Source organism: Myripristis murdjan, chromosome 22, assembly GCF_902150065.1.
Source record: "Myripristis murdjan chromosome 22, fMyrMur1.1, whole genome shotgun sequence".
Taxonomy (NCBI): domain Eukaryota; kingdom Metazoa; phylum Chordata; class Actinopteri; order Holocentriformes; family Holocentridae; genus Myripristis; species Myripristis murdjan.
In genome coordinates this window covers 11,081,194-11,094,426 of record NC_044001.1, presented here as the reverse complement: position 1 = coordinate 11,094,426, position 13,233 = coordinate 11,081,194, and the positions used below count along the sequence as shown (strand labels likewise).

At 43.5% G+C, this 13,233-nt stretch overlaps 1 protein-coding gene across 4 annotated transcripts; it reads right to left on the bottom strand.

Annotated features, from left to right (window-relative positions):
* Positions 1–2,953: 2,953 nt before the first annotated feature.
* On the bottom strand, positions 2,954–13,233 carry LOC115380635 (serine/threonine-protein kinase PAK 2-like). 4 transcript variants are annotated; one of them, XM_030081753.1, is made up of 15 exons: positions 13,010–13,233; positions 8,485–8,678; positions 8,249–8,355; positions 7,380–7,527; positions 7,211–7,227; positions 6,972–7,085; positions 6,473–6,596; positions 6,294–6,357; positions 6,020–6,068; positions 5,593–5,705; positions 5,365–5,482; positions 4,745–4,844; positions 4,298–4,494; positions 3,489–3,626; positions 2,954–3,296 (listed from the first exon to the last, which is right to left on the bottom strand). In XM_030081753.1, the coding sequence occupies exons 2-15, from the start codon at positions 8,660–8,662 to the stop codon at positions 3,210–3,212; spliced, it is 1,554 nt and encodes a 517-aa protein (XP_029937613.1). In that variant the 5' UTR covers positions 8,663–8,678; positions 13,010–13,233; the 3' UTR covers positions 2,954–3,209. The 4 variants fall into 4 exon arrangements, with proteins under 4 accessions (XP_029937613.1, XP_029937614.1, XP_029937617.1 ...); XM_030081754.1 differs by having other exon boundaries at positions 13,152–13,233; XM_030081757.1 differs by lacking the exon at positions 13,010–13,233 and adding an exon at positions 11,414–11,556.

Sequence of the window (13,233 nt, the reverse complement as noted above, 5' to 3'; positions counted from 1 at the left end):
GTTAGATACACAGTGTGTGTTCACTGTGACCTACAGTGAGCATTTAAACTCTGTAGACCGGTGATGCATAAAAGTCATGCAAAACATGTCAAAGTATGCAAACATACACCTGTTCCTGTGAGTAATGGGATAAGAGAGAGACCACCCTTCCTTGCATTTTTTTCTCAGTTCAAAAGCACACCTATAAAATGCCATATGCCCTACCTTTTGTTTGCTGTTTCTCTGTCATTTAAACCTAAGGACTTTTCTTTTTTCCAGTCTTGTAAAATGGCTTTGTGCTCATAAATTGGTCCAGGGTGTCCAACTTTCCCCCCCCCCATAAATATTGTGATTTATGCTTATATTATTGTTTGATGGTTCATGATTATCACTTACTTAAGGACAAGGTTTACCCAGTTTATTATTTGCTATGTCATTGGTGGAAGTTACTCAGAAAAAAAAATCATACCATACAGCATTTATAGAATTTTTCCAAATAAATAATCCTAGAAATCTTGTGTTGTGAATGTATAATTCTAAATTATGTGTGCTAAGGAATATGTTATACAAAACCTATCTGGACAGTATTCAAAAGGATCTGTGACCAATCAGATATCCCTGTATCCTCTGCATAAGCATTACGGACATTTGACAGATGAAGAAATTTTGTATTCCACTGGATCTTTCTGGATACAAGCCCTTTTTGTCCAGCTGTTTGTTTTCTTTATAAAGCCTGTCATGTACATTCTGACTTGATACAAGAAAAATAAATATTTCACACAGCCATTTCTGGCAACTACATTTAGTTCCTTTCATATTTCACTGAGAACAAGTTTCAGATGAAACCTCTCTGGACTTGGTTGAACATCTGCGTCCCGAGCTGTTTTATTCTGGGAGGGACAGAACATGAATCTCATGGTGATGCAAATCTGAGTTTCACTTTCTGGGTGTGGACGAACGTCAGGGGTTTTTTAGTGGTTGTGCTTGTACTGTCTAGTTGTGCTTTAAACCATAGCGTTCAGTGGACTAGTCATGCATAACTCCAGCAGAAGGTCAGAGATGCAAACTCTATGCAGTCTGAGGAGTATTTTTGTACATAATTCACCATGTGAACACCAGGCCACCATATACTCCCATACAGTAATAAACTCCTGCATCTTCAGCCTTGACTCCACTGATGGTCAGAGTGTCTGATGCACGTGTACTTATTTGATAAAAGAGCAGTTTGGGAGGCTGTCCAGGTTTCTGCAGGTACCAGCTCAGATCTTCACCAACTCCTGAACTGGCTGTACAGCTCAGAGAGACAGTTTCTCCCAGACCAACAGATTTGGATACAGGGGACCGAGTCACAGCTGGACTGCAACTAATAATAAAAAAAAAAAGATATTAATATTATAGGGTGAAATATTTTACGAAACATATATATATCAGCTACAAAAATACAGTTAACTTATTTGTGTAGGAGTCAACCCAAACTTTAAATTATACTATAGAAATGATGTGTCTCACCTTCAGCGAGGAATGCCAGCGCAGCTTGCAGTCGAATCAGTAACATCTTTAGTAAATCTGTGTTGAAGACGATCTCAGACTTGGTGCAAGATGTGGCACTTGATGTGCAAGGAAGCGCCTCCAAAATTCAATTTACTAGAGCGAGAGTGTGTGTCTGTGGGTGTGTGATATCCATATGTGCTGTCTTTACCCTGGTGCTACAGTGTTTCTGTTAAAAGTCAGACAAACAGTGCCCTCTTGTGTCAACAACAGAGAAGGGAACTCCATTACAACCATGACATCCACTCACAGTTGTATTAATGAGACATCACGTTTGAACAGGTCCACCTTTAATAATAATTTAGCCTACATTCTGTGATTTCACATGGTTTTGATTCATCAGCAGATGTTGGTTTCATGATTTAAAAAAAAAAAAAACACAAAAAACATTATTGCAGACAATCACACATTCATCACACTTAAACTGTAATGTTTTCTTTCTTATCAGCCTTAAGTCACACAGTTGCGTACTCCAGCCAAATAGTATTTGCAGGTACGTAGCATTAATTTGAACCTGCTTCTAGCCTCAGATGAGAAGGGTTCACAGCACCACATGTCTTCAAAGTAATATATTAATTAAAATAATCCATGTGATTGTCAAAACTTGCTGGCATTTGAGGAATTTTCCCAGTTTGGAAACCCAACCCATCTGGTGCTCTAAAGCAAAATAATACTTTGCAAATACCACTTGACTCAGCTCCATGTTGAGTGTCATGCTGAGGCTTTGCTATTGAGTTCATGATTTTGAGTTTGGGTTGATAACTGCACAGTTCAGTGAACAGACGTTGAACGGTACACAAACATGTTGAAAAAATACAAACCGGTCATTTCTCATGTTAGTTACAAGTATAAAACAATGATATACATACTTTTTTAAAAGCTGGTAAAAATTACAGATTAAAAAAAGGATACGACCGATGAAAGTACATAATATACAAAACAACGCTAAGTCTTCCTCCAGTTCTGCATAAAACACATTCAGACAAACAGGTTCATACAGCACACACACCCCAACGTTAAGGCACAACATGTAAAAGGCACAGCAAAAGACAAACAGTACATCTTCAAGGAACGACATAGTGATAGAAATGTAGACCCCCCCAACCCCATGCCTGCGTATGGCTTTCAGTTAAGTTTGAGTGAGTTAAAGGTCATTTCCATGAAATTTTTTGACATTTTACACCTACCATTAGAAGTTAATGAAAGATACCCATGAAAAAAGTATAAATTGCACTGATGCTGGGCCTGGGTATAGCTGGTTACTGTATGGCACACGATTGGTATACTTTGGTTTTCCGTTGCAACTTTGAACACATGCAACTCTGTCCAAAATGCAAGTGTAACTATAGCAACCAAGGTCAACATCAACAACAGGCACAGCAGAAACACTGGAGTCTTTGTTCCATATTTTGCCTGGAATTATCTCTTTGATATGACAAAAAAAATACATGTTGCATTAAAAAACACACCAGCCATACAAGCTACAACTGCAGTTAGTGAATGTAACATGGCTGTGTGGGGCCATGGAAAAAGGCACATGGATAAGAAAGCACAAGGATAACACAACGTCTTGGAGAGAGGCATTTGGAAAAAATGAAACACAGTAAACCTTTAGCGGTTTGCTAGTGGTTACCATACACAGGGCAGTAGAAGATGCTGGTTGGTATGGCAGGCAATGGGGACTAGCGGTTGCTCCTCATGGCCTCTTTGGCTGCCAGGATGAGGGGGGTAAGGCTGGACAGGGGCTTGGCCAGCTTCAGGAATTGGTGCTACAAGTGCAGGCAGACAAAAGAGTATCCATATTAATTATGACAAAGTTGTGGCTTACCTCCATTTCTAGGGTAGGCAATCACAAAATCATCTTTTTCACTGGCCTACAAACAACTTTGACGAGCATCATTGTTATTATCATAAATACTGTTATTATAATGAGGCAGTGAGAGTGTGTCGGCCTGCTCTACCTGCAGCAGTTCTCTGCCCGATCCTCGTTTCTCCACATCCATCTCCAGACAGCGGGACAGGAAGGATCTGAAGACGGGAGACAGCTTCTCTGGACTCTGCAGCTCAGGGGTCCCGTTTGTGGCGATTAAATACAATGCCTAGGTGCAAGACAACGGTACGGTGAGAAATGCAGTACATACAAAAGCAGCAGTCACACTTTGCATCTACATACTAGCATGAAGCAATTCCTTCATAGCACCAGTCTTTGTAGTTACACCCTATCCTGCATCACTAAAGTTGCAGCTAAGGCACAATTTGTTCTAAAATTATTTTACAGTCTAAAATAAAAACCTTCACTAAAATACAGATACTGAAACACTTAACTTATGCTTCTCAAATAACTTGCTGCCAAATTTCTAAGTGATGACTGACGGTTGTACAAAAAAACAAATTAGATTTTTCAGACTTCTTCTTGGCAATACTATTGCCAAGAAGAAGTAAAGTAAAAATAAAACACTTCATTCATCCCTGTAGGGGGTCTGTTATTGAAGTAATGCCTCTCATGAGTCATCCTGTCATGAATAAAACAGCAGCTATGCACACAGTTGGTGACCACGATTATATTATTATTATTATTATTATTATATCAGCTTAAAAATGTTGATAAGCTTTATCAAAAGTGACTGAGCTAGACAAAAGCCTGTCATGGTCGGTTTAATTTCAGCTCAACCCCCTCCACTTCCAAACATGCACTGTGCACCCAAATGGACAGACACTCGCACACACAGTCATACATGCTTGGCCCATCCGTGAGCTACAACACACTCACTCTGAGAGGGTTCTCGTTGAGGTACGGAGGCTCTCCCTCCACCATCTCTATAGCCATGATACCCAGGGACCAAATGTCCACTTTGGGGCCATAAGCCTTCCTGGTCACCACTTCAGGAGCCATCCAGTACGGCGTCCCCACCATGGTGCTGCGTTTGCTCTGCTCTGGGGTGATCTGGGCGCAGAAGCCAAAGTCAGCTGGAGGAGAGAGACAAACAGGGCTGAGATCAATCAGTTCAAAGTAATAACAACCATTCAAATTGAACTAGGAAGTGCAAATCATTAGTTTACCAGTGATGTGGTATTTTTTGGTAAGAGCCACTGTGCTGCAGAAAACTGAGGGACTTATCCAGTGTACATGTGGACTGTGCGTGTTTCTCTACATCTGTGTGTGCTTGTATGCATGTGTGTGTGTGTGTGTGTGTGTGTACTGTGTGCACTCTCTTACTGAGTTTGACCGATCCGTCCATGCCCAGCAGTACGTTGTCACTCTTGATGTCTCTGTGGATGACCTGGTTGGCATGAAGGAACTCCAGAGCCTGGAGACACTGGACAGAGAGAAGGAAGCAGCTTACAACACCAAAATGTTATCAATCACACTGTGTGATAAAAAATGAATGAGAAAAAAAACATAGATACACTTTCTGAATGCATGTCAAACGTGTATATAAAATGTATTGACATTTTTGCATATTGCGACAGGCCAGTAACAACCCAAAGTTTGTTGGATGACCATTTATGCAGGTGTTGCACTTGAAAAAATGGTTATGTGCTGATATTCAATACAGCAATAATGCATGCACGTACTCAGCTTAACCTTTGTCCTAGTCATTCTCCTATTAGAGCCTCACCTTTTTTCCTTTTTCTTAAAATTGAGCAAATGTAGGTATGGATGGACACAAATAGGCTTTTTACATACAGCTATATGCAACTCTATCCAAGCTGTAGATGCTGCCTGAGGACTGGGAGCACTCCCCCCCAACACTTACACTTACTGCATCATTCTTAATAAATAAACCTACACCTTTCCTTCCTTTTCCTTCCCTTCCTTCTTACATAACACCGTACCTCTCTGCAGACGGCGGCAATCTGAGCCTCGTCCATGCACGTCTCTGTCACCACATCAGTTAGAGAGCCACCGGCCAGGTACTCCATCACCACAAAAAGCTCGTCTCCAACCAGGAAACTAAAAACGCACACACGCACATCGATGAACATTAACATATTAATCGATTTAGTCGATGCTGCAATCGTGTGTATGTGCGCAGTATCTGTTAAAGTTACTGCTGATATTACCTATCTACGAAGTTGACAATGTTGGGGTTCTTCAACTCCTTCATGACCAGGATCTCATTGATAATCAGCTCTTTCTTGGGCTGCTTCTGCAAGTTGATCTGTTTGATGGCCACCTGCAAAACACACCACGATACTGTATACACAAGCCATCTAGGAACAGGCCACAGTCCATTACTTACTCAAGCTGGAAAAGGCAGTGTGGCCAAAATACAACAAAGACGCTTGGATTTGGCTTTGAAATATGTCATTTTAATGAACATCTGTTAGCAGGGGACCAGTGAGGCCTCCTGTGTTGTATTTTTTTTCCCCCTAAGCTCCACCTCATGCATCATTCTAAAGGGAACTTGATGAGTTTCAGCAATAAAAATGACTTCCTCTTGGCTTGCTCACATATTGAGAAGAGAGGACAATAGTGCAGTAACTGTACCTCTTGCCCTGTGGCGACATCTATAGCTGTGTAGACTGTGCCAGACGCCCTGTGAAAGAAAGACAGGGAGAGGTGACATGACATGAGTGGCATTTTGTCAGTTGTTTCCTATTTAAAAGTACAGGTTTATTATGAACTTCTTTTTCAGCATTCATCTTTGAGTCATGCATGCACATAAATTATACGGATAGGTTGCCCTTATTCTTTGGTTTGGGAGCTGCTATCATTTCCAGAATCTGAACCAGCAGCATATCCAGCGCAGATGCTGACTCACCCCTGGCCGATCTTCTCATAACGGGTGTATTTCTTCTTGGGATCGCCAACACTGACAATAGTTCCTAAGGATAATCCCAAAAAAAAAAAAAATGCAGTTAAGCGAACACTGTTGCAGCCAAAAAATACATGTGGCCACGCCTGAGATGAGTCAGTCTATGTTGTGCGTGTTTGACATACGCAGTTTCTCCATGATCTCCTCATCGGTCATCTTGCCTCCCTTCTTCTTCTGTTTGTCGGCCGCCTTGGAGGCTGCATCTACCTCTGGAGGTGGGAGCGGATCGATCACTGACCTCGTGTACACCTGACACAAAACAAGAGGTGCAGACAGAAAATTCCTCACTGGTTGTTGGCCTGTTTTTCTAGTGATTTCAGATGTGACGCTGATTGCACTACAAGCTCTGGAAAAGAGCGTAAGCTAAAACCCTAAGGTCTAAATATAACTGAAGCGATACCAACACAGATACACATCCCCTCCCTTGTGGTGTCATATCTACTTGTGTAAATACTTTTAATAATACACACCTTAACGTCTCTTGATGAACATAAAATATTACAATATTTTCCTCACCTTCTTTTATAGACTGTGGCACCATGCGTTCCACAGCTTTTCCGTTATACAGACTGAAATGCTGAAATGTTTAAACGTTTAAAAGTGGTAATCGGCAGGTTGACTCACTGATTTTGTGTGCTCTGGCCGTGGTGCCACAACTGGGGGTGGAGCTTCATCATCGTCGTCATCATCGCCGTCCTTGACACCTGATGGGGAGGTCTCAGTACCCTTCTTACCCGGCTGCAACAATGACACACACACACACACACACACACAGATGAAGTGTGCAAAGAGCAGAGTCGACATCTACATGTGTAATGAAATGACGATGTCTGTCCACCCAGCCGAGAAACAGGAATACTCACCGACTGTGATTCTTTATCTGAAAGAGACAATAGAAGAGCAGAGAAAATGTAAGAGGAGAAGAGGGAGACGTGATAGATGCAAAGCCTGACTTAGTTACCTGCTGATCTGTAATCTGAGTAAAAAACCTTTTTGAGCGAGAGAGACGGAGGAGGAAGAAAAGAAACTGACCTGAGGCAGAAAAACTCAGGTATTTCTGTTTTCCGCTGGTGGAGTCGTAGAACTTGAGAATGTCGAGGACGGCCTGAGGATTCTGTTTCTGTTCTGATTTGCTAATATTGGAGGTTTGAAGGAGACGGGCCCACTGCTCCGGCATGCCCTGGACACACACACACACACACACACACACACACACAATTATTGATTGATACATGAAAATAGGGAGAACCAAAATAAGAAACCTGGAAAACTCAACGCATTCGTCTTGGTATGAAACACACACACAAACAATCTTATGTCATCCTGTTGAGGATGCATTGCTTCAAAAAGAAAAACACAACTTAACACAACTAAATTATCCCAAGTAAAGCAATAATCTTAAGATCACTTTAGGTCACAAAAATTCACAAAATTTAAAAGGCCTTCTAATGTCATCTAATTCAGACCACCGGCGACTGTCACATTATTATGTCAAAGTACAAACAGCCAGTAGGGATGTGATGATGCCAGAATTTTGGTAGTTGACCCCAGTACTCCATTACTTTGTTCAAAAACTTTGTATGAACATTAACAAGAAACTTTATGTGTTTCATGAATGCGAACATCAAGTTACAAGATTGTGACCTCGTAAAATTAAAACATCTCAACAAAAAAATCTTTTCAAATTAAAGTTTTAATCATATGAGTTGTGTGTTTCAGTGTTTAAACATACAGGTTAAGGCTACAATAGAATAACAACATGGAGTTACAGAGTGAGGGTGTTGTGTTGATACTAAAAACACTAGTATTCATATATTTTTCAAAATTTCAGAATTGACTTGGTGCCTAAATAGTGATTCTAGCGACATCCCTAATAGTCAGGATGAAGTTGACACACTTACAGTGAACTCTCCAGTGACGGCATCAAAACCCACATGGATGGTGTGTTCGAAGTCTGAGGGGGAGGAGATCTCAGGCCTGTCCTTGTCCCGGTCCTTCTTCCGGCCTCCTGGGGGTAAAGGTCAAGGGTTAGCACAGGACCGAAGGAGATGGTCACCGGTGTGTGTGTGTGTGTGTGTGTGTGTGTGTGTGTGTGTGTGTGTGTGTGTGTGTGCATGTCTACGTCTCTCTCTCTCACCCTTCTCAGATGCGAACATGGAGATGATCTTGTTTCTAGACTTCTTCTCCTCTGGTACTGAGGGCAGCGGCCGAGAGCTGTGATTGGCTGACTGGGGGTCCTTGGCTCCTCCTCCTTGGCTGCTCATCCTGACAGGGGGGGCGGGGGGCTTGTCCTCACACACTCCGCTGTCACACATCTACACACATGTACACCTGCAGAGTGGGAGAAACAGACACACACGAATGACTGCATGTTTTTTTTATTTTTTGAGGCCAATACTGACATCTGCCGATCCATAACGGCTGATACGGATGCTGATATTAACACGCATTTTTGTGAGAAATCCAACACAAACGCAGGTGCAAAATATAACAGTAAAAATAATATTGGGCTGATAATGATATTGTCTTTTAAAGTCAAACTGTTACATGCTGACCCAGCATACTAACAAAGCATTTAAACAGATCCCCTGCACTTGCAAAGACTGCATTGTACTGGATTGGTGTGCAGCATATATCACACAGAGTGCAAACAACAGAAAGAGAAAACTGAAAACTAAAACCCAAAAGCCACATACACAGAGGCACACACGCACACACACATGCATGCACACACACAAACACACACCTACCTAATCCATTCACTCTACAATCTCTGGGTCACTACTGAGCATTGAAAGGAGGAAAAAAAAGTACAAACTGGGAACAGGAAGCAACACTGAAAAGGTTATATGACGTGTTGGATCTCGTTTACTACTTGCAGTACAAATGAATGAGGAAGGAAAAGAGAGAGACAGAGAGAGGGAAAAGGAGAGAGAGAGAGAGAGAGAGAGGGAGGGAGGAGTGTCAGTGATTGAGCGTGTGAATGTGAATGACAGCAAAGGAGAAGACTTTGCAATGCAAGATGCAATGCAATGTATAGGCTCTGAGTATTATCCATTAACCTAATAAGGTGAAAAGTGAGATTGTTAACCACACGTTTTATCCTGTTACACACACACACACACAGAGAGAGACAGCCCTCAACCACAAAAGCAGCTCTTCCCGTCTTGCAGAGCGAGCGTCTCGACGTGAGGCTGAAAGCGGCCTAGATTCTTGCTGACATCACAGACAGGAAACAGGAAGCAAACAAAGGTTTCCTCACTTCCTGCGTCTGACTCTGATGACATCGTGCAAATTAACCCGGGTAACAAAACACGGCTCGCCGTCAAAGTCAGGTGGGCCGACATGAAAAGCTTTTCCCGTGCTGTCAGCCTTGTGAAACCCCCTTGGCCCTCACAGGACCGCGGGACTGACTTACTGTAAACACTGATCTGATTCAAAGTACAACAAACCAATGAGGTGTCAGCGTATATCTGCGAGCCAATCTCTATGCAGGCGGCGGTCTTGATGCATTCCTTCCTTGTGTCAACGATACACAGCAGCTGAGGTTAATCTTAGGCCTATAAGGATATCAAACAGGTCAAATGAAGCAGGCTGCTGTGTCTTATGTAACAGGCAAGCCCTGAGGCCATGAGCACAACGCTGCTGTCTTGAAACGAGGACAAGTCTGTCACCTCCCTGAGACTTTTCTGGTTCTACACTTTCAACTAACCTGTAGCCGTACAATCTTTCAGGCTTCACGCTGCAACCCGCTGTGCTGTCATGTTGAATCACAGATCGGACGAAGGCCTCGGTGGCCCGGAGCGTTGCTTTCTGATAAACAATTGCCCTGCATGTGGAAAACCGTGCACGTTTCACCTTGTGTCTGCCGCTGAAGTTTATTCCACACAACACGGACGGGCATGGATCCGCTCAAAAATAACAAAAGGCACAGCCGATTGATCTGCCACAAAAATCAAAGTCAGTCTAGTCATTCAAGCCGGAATGCACATCTCCCCTATCTTTATCCTTCAATCGCCTCCTTTTCTCCCTCAGGGCTACACATCTTTCACCTCAGTTACTGCCACTTACCTTTTTGTTGCCCCCTCTGTGCCTTACAGGAGACCAGGTAAACAAGAAACTCTTTTGTTGTATTCCAGGGTGTGTGCACGTTTTACTCCTCTGCTCATTTATCTCCTTAGCGCTCACTATTTCCTTATCCCTCCCTCCCTCTCTCCGTCCCTCCCTCCCTCTCCTGCTCTCTTGCTCCCTTGCTCTCTCTGGCTTTCTATCTCTCTCTCTCTCTGTTTCTTTCACCCCGCTCAGGGCAGGTCTTAGCAGGCTGCCTCATTCCTCAGTGCTCTTGGCTACGACAAGTGTATTCTTGTCCGTGCAGAGTAAAATTAGACCGAGCCCAGCCCTTAATGTGCATTTTCAGACTTGTGTGTGTTGGACTGAGCGTTGGGTGCTGGCAGGCCAGGCTGAGACATGTTGTCGTCTCCCAGTAGGAATTCTGTAACTGCAGGGCTGCTGTGGACGGCTGCGCTGCCCTGCCCATTATACACACAAACACACACACACACACACACATGCACACACACCAGGCCCCTCCTCATTTAGGCCACGCCTCGAGCACATTCCCCTGCCCTAAAACACACATTCCCCTTGCCAACAGAGGCTCTATTGTGAACATCTGCACATCTTTCGTGTAGCTTAGAGCTAAGCTTTCTGAGGACTGCAGCAAAACCTGGAGGCCGGCAGGCAGGTGCACCGCCCAGCTGCACCGCGCCATCCACTTGCACCGTGCCGGTTAATGTGGTAATCTAGGCCAGTGGCTCTCAATCCTTTAAAACAGGGTGATGCCCAGTTGCACAATGGTGGGCACATCAACTAAAAACTGATTTCCCCATTTCACGTTGTTTCGTTGTTGAGAGAAGGACAGGACAGGAGGTACAAAATGCTTCAGTTTTTCAACAAAAAATAGAAGAAAAACATTATAAATTTGTACAGTAACAATATGTTTTTTTGCCCTAAGGCTTTTCACAAATAGATTCTCATGTCCTGTTAATAAGCAGGACATTTTATACCTTGTCACCGTCCAGCTGCCCTTCTCAGCTCTGCCCCCGGTTCTGTCTCATCCTTCTGCTCTTTCTGATTTCTATTCCTCATTCTCTGCTTGTTCTCTGCATCACTGCACTTTCTATTCCCTGTGCCTGGCCGCCTCCAAGGGAAGCCCACTTCCTCATCCTGGAACTCCCCGAGTCCCAGAGGTGTCACACGGCCAGGCCGACCAACCAGAGGTGGGCGAGCGCGGCCGTCGAGCTGTTTACAGGAAGTGAACAGCAGCCTTTTGTGTTTGGCTTCTATAAAAGGAAATTCTGCGCAGGACTTCCTGGAAGGAGTGATGTGCCTCCCCCCGGCAGATACCCACACACACACACACACACACACACTCTTAGCCTCTGTGCTCGCCACCATCCACAACACTCAGCGATTGAGCCCAGCAGCACAAGCGTGAAACACAATGACCGACTGTACACTCAACTCTTTATCCTGTTATTCAAACAGCTGCCTCACCCGTGTGTCAACATTTTGATGAATGAAATTACAAACCTGGCAACCTCTAACCCCACACTGCTGCAACCTGAAGCAGACAGAAAACCCAAAACACAGCCAAACTAATAATGCATGAAATCATATCTTATAGTTTGACTGGTCGTCCACACTGTTTTTTTTTTTTTTTTTGGAAAGAAGCATGGTAATACTTTCCATTTTTGTGTTTGGCTTTGTCAGGCATTTGGCGGCTGGTACAGGTAGGAAGTAACCAATAAAATTTGCTCTGGTTAATGTGGATGAGCAGGGTTGTAGGTGCCAAAACCACTAATTTTACAAAGCCAATACGCATTGGTTTATTTAGTTGCCTGGCTCAAGTAATAAATTATATTGCTTCATTCAAAGGCCTTAAATGTTTGAATATCAACTTCTAATGCCTTTTTTATATTAACTGAGTAATATTTTATATTTTTGTTGAGTAGTAACTCCCATGACAGATACTATATTCATACTGTAGCTCGTATTGTTTTCTCAGGTTTTGATTTTTCTGTTGTTACATACATAAACCTGGCAAACTTGACCTGGGTAAAATATTTCTCCACTTGCCATGTCTTCAGCCGGCTTGTCCCACATCCGCAGCTCAAATTTCAGGCCGTACAAGAAGACGAGGACAATTCACTGGTGTAATCGTAGGCTGGATGCTCTCACAGATGGACTGTATTAATACCATGGGTTAGTATAATATTATGGTGGCCCCCCTAGCCTGTCATTACTGTGCTTTAAATTAAAGGACGGCTTCTCTTGTAAGCCCACAAATCCCACAGACACCAGGACAGAGAGCTCAGCCAGGCCCTCTGATGTCTCCTCTGCTGTATTTTCTCTGAATCCCCCCCTTCATCTTTAAATGTCTTGCAAAATGCAAAATGCATGCACGTCAGCCTGAACGCCTCCAATGGAGATTCAGCACACACACACACACACACACACACACACACACACACACACACACACACACACACACACACAAAGTTTATAATCATGCTATTACCAAATCAGAAGTCTGTAGCTATGGGTTTATAGATGCTGGCGGCTCTCTATCCTGTCTTTGAATGGACAAACCTCAAACTCACCGGTTACTGTCACACACACACTCCGGCCAAACTCCCGTAACTCCGCCCCGTTTCAGCTGAGCCACACGCAGTTCAAGACCCTGATTTGACACTGAGATTTCACAAATGTCATGGGAGGTGTTGGAAAGTTGGTTCTTTTTACCATGCGGCACTCCGGTGGTCCCTCTCTCTCTCCCTCTCTCTCCCTCCAGCTGCTCTGTGGCTCCCGGGCCGGAGAGGAACCT